The sequence below is a fragment of the Capricornis sumatraensis genome, chromosome 5 (genome assembly GCF_032405125.1).
Source record: "Capricornis sumatraensis isolate serow.1 chromosome 5, serow.2, whole genome shotgun sequence".
NCBI lineage: Eukaryota > Metazoa > Chordata > Mammalia > Artiodactyla > Bovidae > Capricornis > Capricornis sumatraensis.
Genome location: NC_091073.1, coordinates 105,599,724 through 105,620,895, shown reverse-complemented (window position 1 = coordinate 105,620,895; position 21,172 = coordinate 105,599,724). Strand labels below are relative to the sequence as shown.

General features: G+C 41.3%; 1 protein-coding gene across 2 annotated transcripts in view; it reads left to right on the top strand.

The window, feature by feature from the left end:
• DGKI (diacylglycerol kinase iota) overlaps positions 1–21,172 on the top strand; it is a 504,155-nt gene that overhangs the window by 399,053 nt on the left and 83,930 nt on the right. For both annotated transcript variants that reach the window (XM_068972548.1, XM_068972547.1), the window contains 6 exons: positions 478–557; positions 2,807–2,851; positions 11,914–11,983; positions 14,468–14,508; positions 15,396–15,523; positions 18,287–18,409. In XM_068972548.1, coding sequence (XP_068828649.1) covers positions 478–557; positions 2,807–2,851; positions 11,914–11,983; positions 14,468–14,508; positions 15,396–15,523; positions 18,287–18,409 — 487 coding nt within the window. The remainder of the gene's footprint in view (positions 1–477; positions 558–2,806; positions 2,852–11,913; positions 11,984–14,467; positions 14,509–15,395; positions 15,524–18,286; positions 18,410–21,172) is intronic.

Genomic DNA, 21,172 nt, shown 5'->3' with positions numbered 1-21,172 from the left:
GCAACAGTACCTTGAGTAGCTTGAGTCTCTTATTAGACAACTAATATGTGACAGAAAGATTAAGACTAATGCATTTAAGAGAGAAAGGGGTAAGTGTCCAGAATCATGATTTTTTAATTCCTCCCTGGTACGTTGGCTATTGCAAATGCAGGCATAAATTAGCAGCTGGCTGTGAACAGCCTCTGGCCCTGTCAGTCTAGTTTCCATGACATTATATTTCATGTCAGGGCCACTGAGACAAAATGCAGTGAAGGCTGGCCAGGTGGCAAGGGGCAAGATGGATCCTGCAAGGAAAAAATATGAAAGCTGCATAGGTAAAGAGACTGAGCTCATAGGAGAGGTGCCGGGAGAGAGTGAAATATCAAAAAAAGCAGTGTTGTTTATGAGGGGTCTTTTTCAACCGTAAAAAATGCATTTATGCCAAAATAGAAAAATCAAATATGTTATTTTGGACTTTTCTGTTTCCTTTGCCCTCAGCCATCCCACTGGGCATTCTAGTTGTGCGTGGAGACTGTGATTTGGAGACTTGCCGTATGTACATAGATCGCCTGCAGGAGGTGAGTTTCTTTAGCCAATCATTTATGCTGCTCAGTTTTCTGTTTTTGTCGATTACCAGCCATCTTTATTTACTTCTAAAATGAGGCAACTGGGGAGAAATGGAGAAATGGTGGCCTCATCTTTCTCTTAAGCATACACTGCATCCTCTCTCTCCCCACCCGCACTGCTGTTTCCCTGCCTCCGGTGGTTGGAACGGGAAAGGGTTGATAGGGTTAACGACAGCACGATGCTGCTCCAGTGTGATCCTTAACTATTGCTTGGAAGTCCTTGTCTTGCCAGACAGCTCGCCTGTGTTTTTTGAACTCTACAGAATTTCAAGGGGCATGATAAATAATAAAGGGAAACAGAGATTTGTGGTTCCTTAGTGCTTTGTGTCTAGTACACACTTCAGTCAGAGACAACTAGGTTTATTTTTTTAATGTAGCTTCGACAGGAAAGAAAAACCTCTATCTCAAAAGAATTTGTGTCAGGACACAAAAGGAATAATCTATTATTTTTTTCTCAATCCAGTCTTAGCACTGAGAACGAGAAAGGGGAGTCTCATATGTGACATTCCCTTGAACTGCACCTGCAAAGCCCAGAAACCCAGATTCATCACTACAGTGGTCATGGGTTGTTTTTGCAGAACTTCAAGGGAGAGTATTCAGTATCTTATCCTGAAAATGGCAAAACACACCACACACACACACACGCAAATAGCCACTTCTTTATCTTTGTTTCTTGGTGAAAGATGCACATTAGAATCACTTCTGGGGATGTGGTCCAGACATTTGTATTTTTAAAGCTGTTGGGTGATTTTGATAAATATCCCGAGATGAGCAACTTTTTTCCAGACCACACATTATACTTAAATAAATATCACAAATAAAGAAGATATATAGTGTTTAAAATCCCTTCAAATTTTGCAGTTTTGGGGCTGCAAAAGATTTAGCTTTGAACATTAGATTCTGTTTCTTTTGGTGGATATAAACTCAGGTAGGAGGCATAAAGTAATGTAAAAATTACTGATTTTTCTCTTCAGCTTTGTTATGGATAGAGTTGGAATTGGGAATACAGAGTATTTTGAAATAGATGCCAAACTGTGAGTGTTAATAAGGGTGAGAGAAGAAAAGTCAACAAGGTTTATATTTGTGGCTTAATTTGGCTACATTTACCAAAGATAACTCAAGCATGTTAAAATTGGTAAACTTCTTAGCATGTGACTCAGGTCCAAATCAATCCTAGAATATATAGTAGATTGTTCTTTTTTTTTTTTTTCCCAAAATAATATTCTTTTATTGTAGATCCTCCCTCAAAAAAACCTGTAATAGAAAAGTTGTAATTGATAACAAACCTTTTTTTATATATAAAACACTTGGGTAACTTAAGATCCCACATTAGCAAAATATTTGACTGGTGAATTGACTTTGTTGAAAAATAACGGTTAGGCTCGTTGCACCAATATTCAACTAAAAGTAGGATTTTATTTTTTTTAAGTAAAGAGCAAGCACAGATAGAGGAAGAGTTTTGAACTTGGGCTTAGACAGTAAGTTGATAAAGCCTGTGGGAAGCAGGTGTGAGGATTGCTGACATCTGTAAATAGAATCACTATGCTCATTAACAAGGAAGCCTGCAGGTCATGACAGTAGCAACAACTTAGTTATAAAACTTTATACAGGGAGCCTGGCTCTCAGAATCTTCCAGTAAAACCTCATTAATTTCAGTCCTGTTAATTTGCACTTCGTGATCATGCAGAGATGGTCAGCGATTTTGTTTTGAGTCTATGGAATCTTGTTTGCCAAGCAACTTATTGGTATAAACACAATTATCATGACAGTATGTTTTTGGTCTTAGATAAATAAATTCTTCCTAAGCGCCTAAAGGGACCTAAGCAGCTTATTTCACAAGCCAAAAGTCCAGGTGCAAGTTAAATATGACCCCCATCAATTACAACAGAATCGCCTGTCTTTTACTTTGGGTCTTCTCTCTCCTTGAAATTATACCACTCACCTCTAAACACTGTTTTAGGATTTCTAAGTTTCAGTAGCTAAATGGCCTTTCTTCTCTCAGTCCAACTTAGTGTGCTTTTATTATTTTTGGCATTATCTTCATTGCTTAGCCTTGAGGGATTGGGGAGAGTAAGATGCTTTCCAGATGGGTTTAATAATATAAAATTGGGCATTTAGTTGATGGAGTCTTGGAAGCAGCTTGTTCAAAATAATCTCAAGATATGTGGGTATGTTTTTTTTTTTTTCCATTTTCTCATTAGGACCTGCAGTCAGTTTCTTCTGGCTCCCAGAGAGTTCATTACCAGGTAACATATAATTGACTCTCCTTGTTTCTTACCTTCTGGCCAAAAGAAGTCCATTTTTCAATTAATGTCTCATTTGAATTAGATTCCACATCTTCCTTAAGGGATAGAATTCACTCCGAGAGGCAAGTTGAAGCTGGCATTTTGATTCTTGGGCATTTTCCTGCAAAGTGGACAGTTCTAGTCTAGCACAAATTTGGGCTGTGGCTGTCCTCCCAGATCTTTTAGAGATTATAAAGTGAAGTGCTTTTAGTGACAAATACTAGAAAACGCAACTCTAACTAGCTTGACGGGGAGTCTTTTGCTTTACGTCAGCACAAAGTTCAGATTCAGGGTGAATTTTGTGTACCATTTGACCACGGTTCAAACTCCATTCTTTTGTTGGTTTTTCTGCTCTGTTCTCTTTTCTGTGAAATTTCACCCCTGGACAAGATGTTTTCCTGATCAAAGATGGCTGCCAGGAGCAACCAGGAGTTGGGTTTCTCGTTTACAAACAAGAGAGTAAATTCTGTGCTTCCGCAACCATCAAACCAGCTTTCTAAAATGCAATCTGATTATTCCATCCTGGTTTCATAGACAGAATCCAATAAACCCAGCCTGCCTCTCTCTAGTAACCCACCTCCAGTCCATGGGAGAACACTCAGCTACCTTTGCCTCAACATTCCCTGGGAGCGCAGTTGCTCCCTCACTTTCCCATCTCTGCTGTGTAGCACAGGCCTCTGCAAGCCATCCTCTTCCCGTTAGGTTTCCCAGGCATGATTTAGATGCCAGTGCCCAGGGACGGGGGAGCCTGGTGGGCTGCCGTCTCTGGGGTCGCAGAGTCGGCCACGACATAAGTGACTTAGCAGCAGCAGCAGCAGCACAGCATCACACCAAATTGTAAGGGGTGCGTGCAAAGTAGCTCTCAGTTGTCCCATAAAAGCCCTTATCCCTGGGAAGCCCGGTACCCTTGCCAGCTGGGAGGGGTATGTGGAAGTCATAGCATGCCAGTGACACCTTCCAAATAAATCTTATCCTAGACCCTATATACTTCCATGTGGGAGAAAGACTTAAAATGTCTAAATCGTAGTTCCTGGTAGCATCTCATTCTGGGTTTTGGTGTCTATTATACTACCCCTGAACCTGCTGGTTATGCATCATTTTGCAAAAACCATTTAAAGACCCCTGTGCCTTGTAGCATCCAGGTAACTTTCTTCCCCTGTAGGTCAATAGCTATGCCCTCAGTCAAAGCAGCCTAATTATCCCAAGGCTGGATGACAGAAGTGGCCCTGATGTTCTTATTTCCTTGTATGTTTATTTCTCAGAGAAAGTACCCCACTATCCCAGAATCCTGCCCTCCATCTGGCTTCAAAAGAAAGGATAAAAATTCACTTAGATGTGTTTACTATGAGAAAATAAATTCTACTTCTGGGACTGTTTGTTTTTTTTTTTTTTTTAACACCAACTCTTAGAAGGCAAATTTCACTGTATTTTTTAGATAGAGCACAACCTTTCCTGTATCCACTATTTGCATATTTACCTAGAGTCACTACCTAGATATCATTTTCTTTTTAAGTGTTTTTAAAGACTAGACTAGAGTTGATTTCTACCCTTTAAGGATTGGCACTGCTAGCCATAGACTTCAAGTCTTTTTTAGAATTTTTAATTGTTACACATGGTATTTTAAACGTTTGCAGCTTTATCAAAGCATCTCAAACATTTCCTCTAATTAGTTTTATGATGCATTTATTTATTATCCTGACTTATTCAATGTAGTCATTTTGGCATGAGAGTTCTGATAGATGGATATTTTGTGCCATGTTTTCTTTATGCTGTGTTTGTGCAAGCCTGCAGATAGCAGGGGATGGTTGAGACTCTAGAATATGATAAGGACATTTATTGTATTGATTATTTGTTCATAACAACCTGCAGAAGGATTAATGGTACTGATCTGTATCAAAATCTTCCTGTTTTTGTTGTTTGTTTGCAGTCAGGTCAAACCCTGGTGTCAAAACGGCTGCATTATAAATGTCACTCGCAAAAGTTTGTGCACTGACCAGATAGGATGACCAATTCAGCGATCAAAGATGAGTGTCAGGGTGTTACTTTGCACCACATACTTCCTTGAAGAGTTATAAAAAGCAGGAGCCATTTGGGTATTAAGAGAAGGCTGGTATAAGGTTGTCTAGGGACGCCCAGAATCTGCTCATTAAATAGGTAGTTTAACTGAGGGAAATGATGTTTGAACTAATATGGCTGGAGAGTAGGGAGAAGGTGGTGAGGAAATTTCCTAAGCAGAGCATCAGAAAGCTGGTTGAGACAAGGAGTAGGGGGATATAAAACCTTTCTCATTTGGCTGAGATTTACAAGCACAGACAGACAGGACTAGGAATGAGTTGGAGGGATGGTGAATGAAGAGTTCTCTTTTAGCTGCAATAATTTTGATCTGCCTATTAGATGCAAGAAGTTTTGGTGAGTAGAAAATTGGATGTATGGCTTTCAAAGCTCATTGAAAAATTCATTCCTCGACACAGAAATTTGAGAGTTGTTAGGAAAGGAATGCTACTTCATTGAACCTATCAGGCTAGAGATCACTTAGGGAGAGTTTGCATAAAGAAAAGAGCTCAATGTCATATGTGTCTAGTGAGTGGTCAAGAAGAGCACAAGGTTACGAGAACAATCAGTCAATAAGAGTCATGGAGACAGATGAGCAGCTGGATAGTTGGAAATCAAGGAGAAGATGGTATCATGAAAGCCAAAACTGAAACATATTTCGAAAAAGGCAGAAGTGATGAAATAAGTCAAATGCTAAGGGGAGGCTGAGATGACATAGATTGATTCTGATATTTTCTTGTGTGTATAAAATACATGGGCTAGAGGTGCCATTTGTTTTATCCAGAAAGTGACCAAACCAACTGGCAGGAAATTTAATACTAGATCTTTTGTTTCCTAAAGCAGAAACTGGTAATATCAGCATCTGTGGTCTGAGATTAGTGAGTGATTAGGAGAAAGACCTGCAAGGTGAACAACAAAAAGCCTGAAATGCTTTCTAATGACTTTTCTTATGTATGAGATGGAAGTAAATGTACTCGAGAATTAACTTGCATGGAATGAATAAACATCAGCAAGTTTGAAAACTGGCAAAATTCCTGTAGGCTCACTAACTTGCAGCTGGGATTTTAGCTGACTGTTTTCTAAGGCTAGAAAAACACTCAAGAGAAAAACCAGGTTTTGGAAAGGTGTGAAGTCCCCGAGACACCTTATTAATGAGCTGGATGGCAGTTCCTAGCCATTGAAGCAATGAAGTGCTTTGGTTTCTTCCCTTCCCAAATTCATAGTGAAATGCCAACAAAATCCTAAGCCTCAAAATGACACCTTGTATTAACCTAACAAGGCCTTACGAGTTATACAAGAATTTATTGGATATTTATAGCCTGCTGAAAATTCCTGCCTGTATCATCTCTGAGGTCTAAATACAAAGCCCATCCCCCGCCAATCCTAATGCAGCTCACGTTACCTGTAACTGGTAAGTTATAACTTGATAAACAAAATGCATTGTGCTAGCAGATTCAGGATATTCCTGAGCTTGCCAGATAAGCTAGAATCCGTAGGCAAATTGAACTTTGTCTCCCTATTTAATAAGATTCATCTTGAGGCCTCCTACTATGAAATGATTTCTTCTCTGCTCCTTCCCTGGACTTCATTATATCTCTTTTAAACTCCAAGTTGTAAGGTTAGTAAGGAATAGAGGCAGATTCAACCATCCTAGTGATTGTCAGCTGGGGGAGATTTGTCCCTCATATGGGACATGAAATTGAAAGATCCTTGCTCCTTGGAAGAATAGCTATGACAAACCTAGACAGCATATTAAGAAGCAGAGATGTTACTTTACTGACAAAGGTCTGTCTAGTCGAAGCTATGGTTTTCCAGGAGTCATGCATGGATGTAAGAGTTGTACCATAAAGAAGGCTGAGCACTGAAGAACTGGTGCTTTTGCATTGTGGTGTTGGAGAAGACTCTTGAGAGTCCCTTGGACTGCAAGGAGATCAAACCAGTCAATCATAAAGGAAATCAGTTCTGAATATTCATTGGAAGGACTGATGTTGAAACTGAAGCTCCAATACTTTGGCCTCCTGATGGGAAGAACTGACTCATTGGAAAAGACCCTGATGCTGGGAAAGATTGAAGGCGGGAGAAGGGGATGACAGAGGATAAGATGGCATCACCAACACTATGGACATGAGTTTGAACAAGCTCTGGGAGTTGGTAATGGACAGGGAAGCCTGGCATGCTAAAGTCCATGGGGTTGCAAAGAATTGGACATGACTGAGCAACTGAACTGATGGGACAGTTGGGCAATTTGAATATTTTTGTGTGTCATGACTAGGGGATGTGGAAGTACCAGAATCTACTGAGTAGAGGTCAAGGAAGCTGTAAACATGCTGCAACACACAGGGCAATTCCCTGCAACAGGATCGCCCATCCCCAAAGGTCCGTTGTGCAGGTTTGAGAAGCCCTGAGTCATTCTGATGGCCCTCAGGACTTCTGGGGACAAGGCCAATGACAGTGCTAGATGAAGAAAGTGGAAAAAGAGAAAGAGGAACAGGAAGAGACAAAGAGGCAAAGGAAAGTATAAAGAGTTATCTATGGATGTGGTGGCGCAATGGAGCCAGGGACAATTAGGGATTTTGTAGACACTCAGGGTTTCACCATATGTATGGGTGAAGTTGGCACACAGAAGTGTGTTTTCAAACTATTATGAGCTAATAATTTGAGGTTTTAATAAATACAATGTATGTGTGCATGCTCAGTCACTTTAGTTGTCTCCGACTCTTTGTGACCCCACGGACAGTGGCCTGCCAGGCTCCTCTGTCCATGGGAATCTCCAAGCAAGAGTCCTGGAGTGGGTTGCCATGCCCTCCTCCAGGGGATCTTCCTGACTCAGGGATCAAACTCACATCTCTCATGTCTCCTGCATTGGCAGGCAGGTTCTTTACCACTAGCGCCCCCTGAGAAACCCTAATAAGTACAGTAGGACTCAATAATGGGTGAAAATGGGTCTGGTGATTCCTCCTCTTTAAGAATCAATTTAGTTAGGATAACTCTAGAATAGTTGGAATATTTCACTATAGATGTAACAATTTCAAAAAGTTCTTTCATCCTTTAGAGCCCTTATAGATGTCTTTCACTTTCATAAGAAAACACTCTTGGTCAAATCTGACTCTATAGCCATTTGTTCATCCTCTGATCTCTTTCTTTTCTACATGCCTAATCTTCTCCTAGAGGATAGGTTTGTGCTGCAGTCCATCAGAGCTCTCTCTAGTCCTGGGCAAACAGCATGTGTCTGCAAATATTTGACTCATTCCTTTCCTGCTACTGGCTACCCTTACTCATCTCCCTCCTCTCTCTGAAATATCTCCTTCCTTAATTTGTGGTTTGGAGTCTAGAAGTGTCTGAATGGAGAAGTTGAAACCAGTTCAAGGGAGTCCTCCTGGGAATTAATTTATCTTGTCTTAGACAAGGACAGGAGTTAGGTAGAGAATTTGAAGAATGTTATTTTTTGGGTGCTAGATCAAAGCTGTCAGAAATGTCTCAAATGGGGAATTAAAGTAAGACTTGCCTGGGGCCAGGTTCTGTTTGCTATTACAAGTGAAAGCAAGATAGCTTTCTCTCTCTCACACACACACACATATACATACACACGGACAATTGTTGTTGTTGTTAATGGAAGACATTCTCGCCAGAAAAGGGCTCTTGAAAATTTTGAAATATCTCTCATTTCCATCGTCTACCACACCATCACTATTTCATCATCTTTCAAAGCTGGATTTGCAAATGGGTATCCCATTTCTGTACATTTCTTCTGCAAGAATGGTGGGTAGTAAAGGAGTAGATTTGATAAGTAAGAGATATTGGTATATAGCCTGGTGATGGAAAGAGAGGGAAAAATGAATGTGTAGATGGGTTAGATGCAGGAAATGTCAAGGCCAGCAAAGAAGAAATTTGGATGGATACATAAGAGAAATTTTAAAGTACCGATTATTGACAAGACATTATTAAATGAAACAGAAATTCCCAATTCAAAGGGACTTCTATTTTGTTTCTGCTTATATCTTCCCTAAATTTTATGAAAGAAAAAGAATTTCATTCCCAGTAAAGGTGTAGTTAAATGCTAGGTGAATATTGCTTAATTGGATAACCTAGTGGAGTATTTAATGGGGCTGCACAATCATGAAATTATGTGTGAATCAGCAGTGAGTAATTGAATGTAAATTAAGGGTAAGGTTGGTGTGTGTTTGCCCGATAGTGGTTAAGGTAATTTCCTTATCAATTACATATAATTCATGCCAGTTGACTTTCAGAAATATATATCTGAGGAAAGTCAGGTTTGCTTTTGTCCATGCTCTGTTTCAGGCATGAGAACAGATTTTCCATTAGAATATATCCAAAGAGAAAATTCACATATCAGGAATTTGGGGAATTAGCAGTATTTGTTAATATTACTCATTTAAAGAGCATGCAGTTTTAAGAGATAGAAAGCATAATTACATCCAGGGTTATGTCAGTCTGCCTACACTATAGAGCATTGACGGTTGCATTCATCTAAGTCCTACCATTTCTATGAAGAAAAATAACAAGTCACAAAATGAGCAAGTCAAGTAGCTTATCTCTTTGATGAATCATTGATTTGATTATGCTGTTTGAGAGGACAGAGAAGACAAGAAGCCCTAAACTAGTCCTGAAGGCTGTTGACACGGTGGTTAGCGGCACCGTTCAGGGGATTATGTGACTGTCTTTAGAAATGTAGCTACGTTCAGACAATCACATTTCTAAGTGTCTACAGTCAGTGTTGAAAGGGGCTTGCTTTTGAGCTTTTGTGGCTCCATCGGAAATTCCCTTCTTGTACCGGCTTTACTGTGTGGCGTTCACAAAGCAAGCGTGTCTGGCCATCCTTTCGGCTGTCGCTGTTTGGTGGCGAGGATGCTGGCGTGTCTGCCGTAGTGGGTCCTTGTGCGAAGGCTCCATGGCCCCATGAAATCCTGGGGCCAGTCCTTGACCTCCTGGTGGGGCGGTTTGTGTCCTCACTCCCCCGTTTCCTGCTCAAGTCTGCCTCCTGGCCTGCACTGCATTGCTGTTCACCCTCCTGCTGAGCCTGAATCCAGGATCCTTCTTGCCAGGGTCACCCACTCCACCTGTGTCCAGGTCCTGTGTGAGGACACAGGCTAGCTGATATAATACCCACAATGTGTTAGCAGTGAGAGTTAGTTAAGACAAAGTCACAGCAAGTTTTGTATTATCTCCATACCCACATCACTACCACTTCTGGTCCTCTTTTTTGGTTAGGAGAACTGAGGGTGTAGATAGACAAACTGAAAAAATTATGTGAGTACGGAAGACCTGCATCACCGCTGTGGTCCTCATTTGTTTGGGTCCATCAAGAATGTGAAGAAGTGGACAGATCTTGGCTTTGGGTTACTATGCTTTCCTTTTTGACAATCTGTTCCTCTTTACTTCTGGCCCACTTTTAATCCATCCCAGTATACATTTGTCTTTGATGTTAAGATTCTTAAGGTATTTCTGTCTTTTTTTTTTTTCATGGAAAGGCATTTTATTTTAAATATAGCAGTGTGTACATGTCAATCCAAAATTACCAGTCTATCCTCCCCCTACCCTTTGCCCCTGGTAACCATACATTAGTTCTCTAAGTCCGAGAGTCTGTTTTTGTTTTGTAAATAAGTCATTTATATCAATTTTTTAAAATTATACATTTAAGTAACATCGTATTGTATTTGTCTTCCTCTGACTTACTTAGTATGATCATTGGTAGCTTTAGTTGTTTTATAGAAATGCATTAAGAATCATAAGTTTCTTTAAAATAAGATATCACTTGTGTCAAATTATAATTCCCAAAATGTTGAACGCAGTTCTCATATAAATAGGTACATGTCAAGATTTCATGTAGCCCAAAGCCAGTTCAAGAAAGAAGACTATATTTATCTCTATATCCATGCTATATCACTTCTACATCTCTACATGTAAATTTTGCCACCAGTCCTGAGTGAGACCAGATTTTCCTCTATTATTTAATTTGCAGAATCCACTCATATAAAAACTCCATCTACCCAAGATTCCTAATAATGGGCAATTTTAGTCCCTGTTACTCTAGGCCATTGGTTCTAAAACTTTGACATACATCAGTCTCAACCTCAGCGATTGTTGGGTGTCACCGCAGGGTGTCTGTAGATCTGGGGTGGCACCTGGGAATTTGTGTTCCTAACAACCTCCCAGCTGATGCTGCTGGCCCGGGGTGCATGCTTTAAGATTCACTGATTTAAGCAGAAGCTCTGCCCCAGGACCATGTGGACAGGTTCAACCTCCAAAGAAGTCAGCGCATAAACTGATTCACTCTCTTCTTAACCTCTTCTTTGTTTCTCCCATATCTTTCTCCTGTCCCCCTCTGTACACACAAGGTCATGCACAACCAGCCTCACTCCAAGGACGCTCCTTCTAGTCGAACATCTCAGATTGCGAATAAGGGTCAACGTCCCAGTGTCTTCCCTACAGAGACCTGCCCTCCCTCCTAATCTGTCCCGTTTCTGTCAGTTATCTCAATTTCACTGAGTCCAGTCCAGAATGCCCCAAATCCTCTTATAAATTAGCATTTTATGTTTTTAAAAATTGTGAGTGACAGGGAGTCTTTTAGTAGGGGACATTTTTATACCTGTGTGGAGAACTGAAATGCAAATGACAGCCAGCTTGCCACTAGGTCCTCAGCTTCATAAAGGGAAAGAGAGAGAGTTCCCAAAGGAAGTACATGTCCCAAGTTATAGAATTTATGAATGCTAAATGGAAAAATGGAAAACCTTCTGGAAATTGTATGCGAGAGTGGTTATGTGAAATAAATCATTTCCAAGCAGAGCCCCTGTGGGTGTTTCCAGTGAAAAGTATGCTTCGATCTCTCACCAATGCTTTGAGAAGGAAAGGATGCTCACTCTTAGAAATAGGTGATGGGGCAAAATGTGGAGTGAGGAACAGCTCTCAGCTCATTCAAATGGAGCCATGAGGATGTGTGTGTGTCTTTCCAGGACCACGAAACCTCCTTCCCTAGGGCGCTCTCAGCTCAGAGACTCTCCCCACGGTGGTGCTTTCTAGATGGTGAGTGTTTCTGTATTTTCGGAGGGGTGGGGGTTTGGGAAGCCTCAGGGCAAAGCATTGATGGCTTGAGTGGACTCTGAAAGATTGTTCAGGAAACCTCCACGTGATTGGTACTTGCATCTCAAACAATGTGGACTTTCTGATATTGCAGCACACTTTTCTGAAGTTATCTCCCTCAAAGCAAGTCAGTTAACTCTGGCCAAACTTCTCAGCATCAAATTGCTCAAGCTAACACGTCCCTTCCTGTGCCCCCTTTTCCAAAAATGTGTTGAGTGCCTTTCTTCAATTCAAGCTGGTAGATGAATTTCATAAGCAGGGGGAATAGGTACTAATTTGCATGCTATTTGCATATTATGGAACTTCCATATTATTTTCAGTAAGCCATCATCTCAGAATGAGTTACAAATTTTTGTGAAAGGGCGGGCATTTTCAGTTGCATTCACATCTGCTCTGACATGTTGAATACATACTAGGTCGGTCATTTTCTGATTGGTTAATGTGGTTAATGAGTCCATTTTCCATCCATCCCCCTAAAGGCTGTCTAATCCCACTTTTCTGTGCAGTTACCCATTTTACAGTACATTTCTGCTCAGATACTCCCAGTGGGTCTTCTCCCCAGTGTCTCTCATCTCTGCGGACATTGGGCTCTCGCTGTATGCCTCTCTTTTGTTTAGCTCTGTGTACATCTGAAAGGTTATAAATATGGACAAGAGAATGATGGGCTGTGTGAGGGTGTGAACATTTTATGAAGATGAGCACCCATATCTGTATCAAATCTCATCCACACACATTATGATATCGGTTTTCATTAATGGCTTGTCAGCTGCCTCTGAAGACATTTGACACTGCTTTCCCTTCAGGTCCTTTATTCCCTCGTGATGAGAAACATAGTCATTTGTTTTTCCTGAATCCACAGAGGAACAACTTATATTTAAAAAAATTATGGAAATGTATATAAATTGTTCTATATGTAGTCTATTTTGTGTATAGTCTTAGATAAAATTCTAAGTGGTTAATGGTGTTAACCTAGATACTACATTTACTCTAGAAATAGCTGTGTTTAAAATGTTTAAAGATTGCAGTCATAGTTAAAGAACAAAGGAGGTTAAGTCCTTCTCAGGCAGGTATTCCCCCCTCTTGGTTTTAGAGGGTAAGCGCCATGATTATCTTGCTCCTTAGCTTCGTTTGGAGAGAAGCTACTTGTGAAATATGTATGATTTTTGAACTGTTATTTGCATTTTGAGTTTTTCCCTCTAGTACTATGTACTTTGTAGAAAATCTATTTATAATATTTGGACTCTGTTAGATAGATTTAAATGAGGAGGAACATAATTCTTTTGAATATTAGGAATAATCAGATTAATTTCTAGAAGCCCAGAGTCTATCATTAAGTATTTTTTCCCTTCAAACTACACACACAGCCCAATCCTTTATAGGAATGCTTAAATAATTTTCATTTTTTCTGTTTTAGCTTTCTTCAGACATGGCTCAGGGACTCAGTTTTAAACTGAAATGATTCCTTTAATACCAGAAGTGGTCCCTAACTCTGCAAATTCAAGCTCTTTTTTTCTAACATGAGAATCGTTTCCTCAGAAATCAGGCAACCTACAGATTTTTTTTTTTCCCAGCTTTGTTTACTTGATAAATACATATCGAGTTTCAGCTCTGTTGAGGGTTCCGTGCTCATATCTTGAGATATAAAAGAAGAAATGAAACAGGTCTTTAAAGAGGCAGATGTCTTGGTCTGAGAGTTCTCAGTGAGGAGAGTTTTCTAAGAAGTGTAAACAGATGGCAAATGTACACGGAGGTGGGAGCAACTGCTTCTATCTGGGGCAGGGAGGAAGGGGCTGAGGAAGGGTTCACAGAAGAGGTGGCATTCAAGTTGGTTCTTAAGACATGATTCTTTTTTAAAGTTTTTATTGAAATATATTTGATTCACAATCATGTAGTTTCAGGTGATCCAGATATATATGTACCTATCTCAGATATACGTATATTCCTTTTCAGATTCTTTTCCATCATAGGTTACTGCCAGATATTGAGTATAGTTCCCTGTGCTAGACAGCGGGTTGTAGTTGATTGTCTATATTTTACGTTTAGTAGTGAGTATAATTTTAATCCCAAGCTTACGAGTTAAATGATTTAGATAGTCACGTACAATGGGGAGGGCCTTTTTAAAAAATTTTTTGGTTGAGCCACGGGTCATGTGGGATCCTAGTCCCCCAGCCAGGGATTGAACCTGTGTCCCCTGCCTTGGGAGCTCAGAGTCTTAACCACTGAACCTTCAGGAAAGTCCTGGGGAAGGGATTTCTAAGCGGTGGAACAGCAGCAACAGAGGTATGAAGTCCTGAATTTTTCTAAGTAGATTTAGGGACTGGCCAGTTATCCAGCAAGACTGGAGTGTCAGGGTGGGAGAGAAGCTTGTAACTGTGCTGCCATAACACAGGGCTCTCTGAATGCCATATACTTTATTTTCCCCACTAGCTACTTCTGCTGATCGCTTTTATCGAATAGACAGATCTCAGGTAAGATTTCTTGAACCTATTTGTGAAAGTGAAAAATTCCCAAGTAACTATACTAATCTTACACATTTTCCCCCCAACAAAACCACTGAAATGTGTACAGTTCTGGAATGATACTCATAGTCTCAGCCATGAGCTTGTTACTTGTCCTCACATGTTTGTGATTTGTGAGCTCAAGGTGATACGCTTTGACCATGAAAATGAGTCCAGAAGATAAGTAGGCTTGTCGATGTCGTCACCAGCCTGCACTCCAGGCTTTTATTCACGCTACTCTTTTACTGCTTCCTTGCCAAATTTTATGCCTTTTTAACTTTATTTCTGATTGGCCGATTTGCAACCTCAAATGTATATGTAGGCTACTTAGTTTCAACTCACCACTTTCCAGAGTTTGGTAGTGAGAAAACAAAATGCTTATGCCCAATGATGGCAAGTGGTCCCACTGTCCAAATTCTCGTGTAAAAGAAGGTATAGAATGGAATCCATTGATAAAACCAGTTATTAGCCATGCCACTTAGCTTTGACCAGATCCTGAGGGTTTAAGTCCAGGTCATTGTATGCACATGCTGGACCAGGTTGCATGTAGCGTGTGAGTACTTGGATAGTATTTGGTAAAAAGAGGCAAGGCCATCTCTGCTTATACCTGACAGGATCCTGGTTAAAGAGTCCCAGACCAAGGATTCAACTCTCCCCTTCCTCAGCTTCTTGCTACCATGTTCCTTCAGGAAGGAATGCCACTGGTCAGCCCTCTGAAAATATAATATGCTGTGGTCATTTGCTATGGCATAAAATTTCAGTATTCCTCAGGACCAAATAGCTTTGTTTAGTTATTCTTTAAATGATGGATTTGAGCATCCTGTCAGTCATCTGACAGATTTCTTTTCCTTCCTTAGGAACATTTGCACTTTGTAATGGAGATTTCTCAAGATGAGATTTTTATTCTGGACCCAGATATGGTGTTGTCACAGCAGGCGGGGACACCCCCAGGAATGCCTGACCTGGTGGTGGAGCAAGCCTCGGGGTAAGTGGGCTTATTCCTTGTGGTGAGACTGGCTGCAGGGTGACATCTGTGTCTGGTTTGGCCTTGTGCTTGGTATGTTTAATAAAATCAAACTGTTGTGATGTACAGGTGTTCTTGTGTTTCCTGAGGTTGCATTGTAAGTCAGCCTAAGAATGTCTGGGTAGAATCACTCTTTCCCACTCAGATCCGTGTCATGTCTGAGCCGTCTTTACCCACCACACCAACACTTCCTACCAAACTAGAAGGCACTAGTATTTGTGTCTGTGCATATACGTCTGGAGACGCTAGTGGTAAAGAACCCGTCTGCCCATGCAGGAGACTTAGGAGATCTGAGTTCCATCCCTGGGTTGGGAAGATCCCCTGGAGGAGGGCATGGCAACCCACTCCAGTATTCTTGCCTGAGGAATCCTGTGCTCAGAAGAACCTGGTGGGCTATAGTCCATGGGGTTGCGAAGAGTCAGACAAGACTGAAGTGACTTCCCACGGCACACAGCCCATGTATGTCTGGAATGCCTAGACTGTCACATTGAAAAATGACACAGGTGGTCTGACTTCTTTTTTCCCTCCTCCTCCTTCCTCTTCTTCCTCTCCTCCTCCTCTCCTAATCCTTCTCCTTTTTTTCCTGTAACCAGGCAGCCTGATATATATATATATATATATATATATATCATATAACAATAACAATAACCATGAAATATCAAGAACTTAAGAGCCACATACTATGCTAAATGCCTATTTTATATCTCTCCTATTATGTGCTCTATGCTTATTTCCTCATCAGTAAAATGGAAATGATAATACCTACTCAGAAAATTCTTTTAAAATTAAATGAATTGAGGGATTTCCCTGGTGGCCCAGTGGTTAAGAATCTGCTTTGCAATACAAAGGATATAGGTTCGATCCCTGGTGAAGGAACGAAGATCGACATGCCACAGAGCAACTAAGCCTGTGCACTGCCACTAAGATACAAAACAGTCAAAGAGATAAGTTAGTTTTAAAATAAACAAATGAATTGATACATGTAAAATTAAGGCTGTCTGTGGCACTTAGTGGACACTCATTAAATATTATATTACTGGAATCATCATCATTTCACAATGACCCTGCAAATTTGGTACTATTACTGTCTTAAATTCATGTAAGCAAAATGAGGTTTAGAGAGTTTTTGCAACTTGGCCACTATTGCACAGAAAGTAAAGGGGAAAAAAATTGAGATTTATTCCCAGCTTTTTCTGAGGCTAGAGCCCATGCATGTTTTAACCACCATACTGAACCACCAACATATTAATATTTCTAGATTATTTTAAAACTTCAGAAATAGTTCTTTAGAGTTTTCTATGTGGCAGGTTAAGAAACAGCAGTGCACAAGTGAAAACAGAAATCTTTGCCCTCGTGAAGCTTAATGGTTTACTTTAGAGGTTTACTGGTACACAGAAGGTAAATAGTTAAAATAAGGATTTCCCCAGGAAGCAGACACACATGGACTCAAATGGCATGTGCAAATGTGTACACATACTTGTACAGTGTTAACAGGCATGTGCACTTGAGGTAAAACCCTCATGCCTGTTCACCCCGTTCACTAATTTGACCGTGGCTGCTATTTCTGGGTATCTCCCACTCTACCAGGCCAGCTGATATCAGGGCTACATACTGAGTCTCTGGGGAGCCAGGAAAAGATAGAAGTGGTGGCTGGAACAGATAGATGGCTGTGTTTAGGAACCAGAGCTAGTAATCCCAGAGCTGTTGTGTCGTGAAGGGACAGCCGACTGGCACAAAGGATGGCCTGATGTAACCCGGAGAGTCCCGGAAGGGCGCGGGGAAGGCCGTGTGTGATGTCACGGCTGTCAGCTGTGGTTCTGCTGGACTCCAGGTGTTCTCCCCTCAACGAGGTCTGGTTTGTAGTGTCCAGTCTGATGAAGTCTGAGCCTATTCGGCCAAGCTCTCCCTGGCTTTGTCCTCCCAGTCACTCTCTATCGGCTCTGGTTCCAAAGATAAAGTAACCTGCAAATCCAGAAGAACTTGAATCAGTTCCTTTCTTATTTCTTTTTTGTTGCCCCCTCTGGAAATTAACTAGCAACAGGGATACGATGGCCTACGTTTCTATAAGACATCAGTCACCATTACTTTTTTTTTCATGTGGGCCATTTGTCATAAAGTCTTCATTGAATTTGTTACAATATGACTTCTGGTGTTTTTTTTTTTCTTAATGTTTTGTTTTCTTGGGCTACAAGGCATACAGGATCTTAGCTCTCCCACCAGGAACTGAACCTGCACCCTTGCATTGGAAAGTGAAGTTTTAACCACTGGACCACCAGGAAAGTCCCCTGCCATTACTTCTTATCTGTGTCATATTAAAAATTACTTAATCTCAAAATTCAGTTTTCTCATCTATAAAGAGGGCAGCAGTGTCCAAAGAGAGCCTGACTGTTGAAAAAATTAAGTGAACTAAAAAATGTGCCAAGTGGCTTCAGTCATGTCTAATTCTTTGCAACCCCATGGACTGTAGCCCGCAAGGCTCCACTGTCCTTGGGAATCTCCAGGCAAGAGTACTGGAGTGGGTTGCCATTTCCTTCTCCAGGGGATCTTCCCAACCCAGGGATTGAATCTGTGTCACCTGGGAAGCCCAAGTAAACGTGAAATGCTTATAAATACCCCATAAAGATTAATTGTTCTCCTCTCGTTTGGAGACAAAACTCATCCTGAGAAAGGGCAGAATAAGTCCCATGCCTGACTTTGAGTGTCTGGTGTCCTTCTTTCTCCCAGAATGACAGACTGGTGGAATCCTGCTCTCCGGAAACGCATGCTGAGTGACAGTGGGCTGGGGATGATAAGCCCGCATTATGAAGACTCAGATCTGAAGGATTTCAGCCACTCCCGAGTGCTACAGTAAGAGCATTCTCTCTCTTGTCCTTGTGTCACTGGGCTTGTTGGGAGGGAGGGGATTCCGCGGGGCACTCAGCGAAGGGAAGGATTCTCTTCTCAGCGGTGCTCTAGCTCTCTCCTGATTGTATCACCCTGTGGTTTGACATTTTCTTCACCACGCGCCCTTTTACCCACGTCAAGCTCTGATGGAGCCTCACTTTCCATTTCTCGTGCTGCTGAGCCTCAGTGAGACCTTGCACATGGACCTGTCAGTACTTTGAACCTCAGCAGTGTTCCCTTCCCCAGAAGTGATCCCAGGGTTTACCAGATGCTATATCACAAGGACATGCCTGAGTGTGACATGAATAGTCTGGAAATGATGTAAAGCATTTTATTTGTGTCAACGTTGGGGTGGACTGTTCGCAGTCAGCTTCGTGAACTCTAGTTCTGAGCCTCTGGCTGTGCTGTGTGATGTGGCCGGGCGGTTTTGGGGACTCGCCTGCTGCGTATGCTGTGTTTTAGTCTCTCTGGGTAATTGATGAAGTGTTTGTTTATAGGCCAGAAGAGTGGGTGTGTTTTTGTCTGAGGGATGGGAATTGGGTTTTGCAACAGTGTTGGTACCCTCATGCCCTGTGAATCCTCCCTCCTGTCACCCACTCTGTGCAGGACAGGCTCAGGGTGCACCTTGTGGTCATTTGCACCCATTTATTTATGCTAAGATCATGGCATCCAGTCCCATCACTTCATGGCTAATAGATAGGGAAACAGTGGAAACAGTGACAGACTTTATTATTTTGGGCTCCAAAATCACTGCAGATGGTGACTGCAGCCATGAAATTAAAAGACACTTACTCCTTGGAAGAAAAGTTATGACCCACCTAAACAGCATATTAAAAAGCATAGATATTACTTTGCCAGAGAAGGTCCGTCTAGTCAAAGCTATGGTTTTTCCAGTGGTCACGTATGGATGTGAGAGTTGGACTATAAAGAAAGCTGAGCACCAAGAATTGATTCTTTTGAGCTGTGGTGTTGGAGAAGACTTGGAACGACTGATGCTGAGGCTGAAACTCCAGTACTTTGGCCACCTGAGACAGAGAACTGACCCATTCGAAAAGACCTTGATGCTGGGAAAGATTGAAGGCAGGAGGAGAAGGGTACGACAGAGGATAAGATGGTTGGATGGCATCACCGACTCAATGGACATGAGTTTGAGTAAACTCCAGGAGTTGGTGATGGATAGGGAGGCCTGGCGTGCTGCAGTCTATGGGGTTGCAAAGAGTTGGACACGACTAAGCAACTGAACTGAACTGATTTGACTCCAGGCCACACACTTTGTTGCAGGGAGGGAAACTCCTTTCAGCGACCGAGAGTTGGCTCTTGTCTAACACTTGGAAATGATTTTTCCAAAGACTCATACATGTTGACAAAGCAAGAAACTCTATTGGGAAGGGGTGCCCAGGCAGAGAGCAACAGGGTAAGGGAACCTAGGAGGACTGCTCTGCCACGTGGCTCTCAGCCTCAGGTTTTATGGTGATGGGACTAGTTTTGGGGTTGCCTCTGGCCAGTCATTCTGATTCAGAGCCCTTCCTGGTGGCTTGCGCATCGTTCAGCCAAGGTGGATTCCAGCGAGAAGGATTCTAGGATGTTGGTAGGACATATGGTCTGGTGTCTTCTCTCTCCTTTTGACCTTTCAGTTGGTGGTGGCTTGTTAATTCCATGTTCCTTACCAGTACCTCCTGTTGTAAGATTATTCAGGCAAATAGTGACTGTGGTACCCTGGCGAGGGTGGGTGGTTTTGGTCAGTGGTTTCCCCTAACAACCCTATCTCAGATATTATACAAAAGTTCATTGTAATTCAGGAGATCAGGCTAATTTCCAGTCCTATTCGAGGTCCTAATCGAATGGGGACAGTGGCATTGTAACTATGCAGTTTTACCTTTTTTATAAAATAATAAGGTTATTGAGATGCTCAGAAGCCTAGGGTTAACTGAAGAGGCAGGACAATGCATTGTTTATAAGACCAGAAGCAATTTCAGTATGACAAAGGGGAGGAAAATGAGAAATCAGAAGCTAATTATTTTGGTGGTAAAGGTTCTACTCAGACACCCCAAGGGCAAAAGGTGACTTTATTTTAATTGCTTCTCTGTACTACCTCTATTCTGCTGTGTGAAGAATGGAAAGGAAAAAGTGAATTTCTATGGATTTTCCTTTTTAATTAAACCATGTTGTTAGTTTCTGATAGCATTTTGATTGCTTACAATTCAGGCTGTTTTTTCATTTCTTTTGTATATGGAATTAAGGTTTGTGAACCAGACTGAGTCAGCCACCCACTGACAGCTAAAAAAGTGGCCATCTAGCTTCAGGCAGATTTATTTGAAAATTAGTTTAAATTAGTCACAGAATGGAAATTAAGCCTAGACAAACCAGATGTGTGTTTTGGTTATTCTTGTATACAGGCTGTTTGCAAAAAGTGAAGCATGATCTCAATCTCGTTTCCTATACCCTGTTTTTCTGTGTATAGTATGTTAGTGTGTCCATACATAGCATGATATGTGAGATTACTTCTAAGACAGTAAATATTCTTTCCAAGAATCACAAGTAAATGTACCACTTTATGTAAGAGCCAAGTTCTTCAAATCAACTCTTTTTTATTTGGATTTATTATCCTTTTAGGAATGTCTTTTCATTATTTTATTGATCTTCAGTTGGCAGCTACTAGTTTTCCTGAATATTTATGCAACTTAATTCTAAAATGGGCTTCCCAGGTGGCACTTGTGGTACAGAACC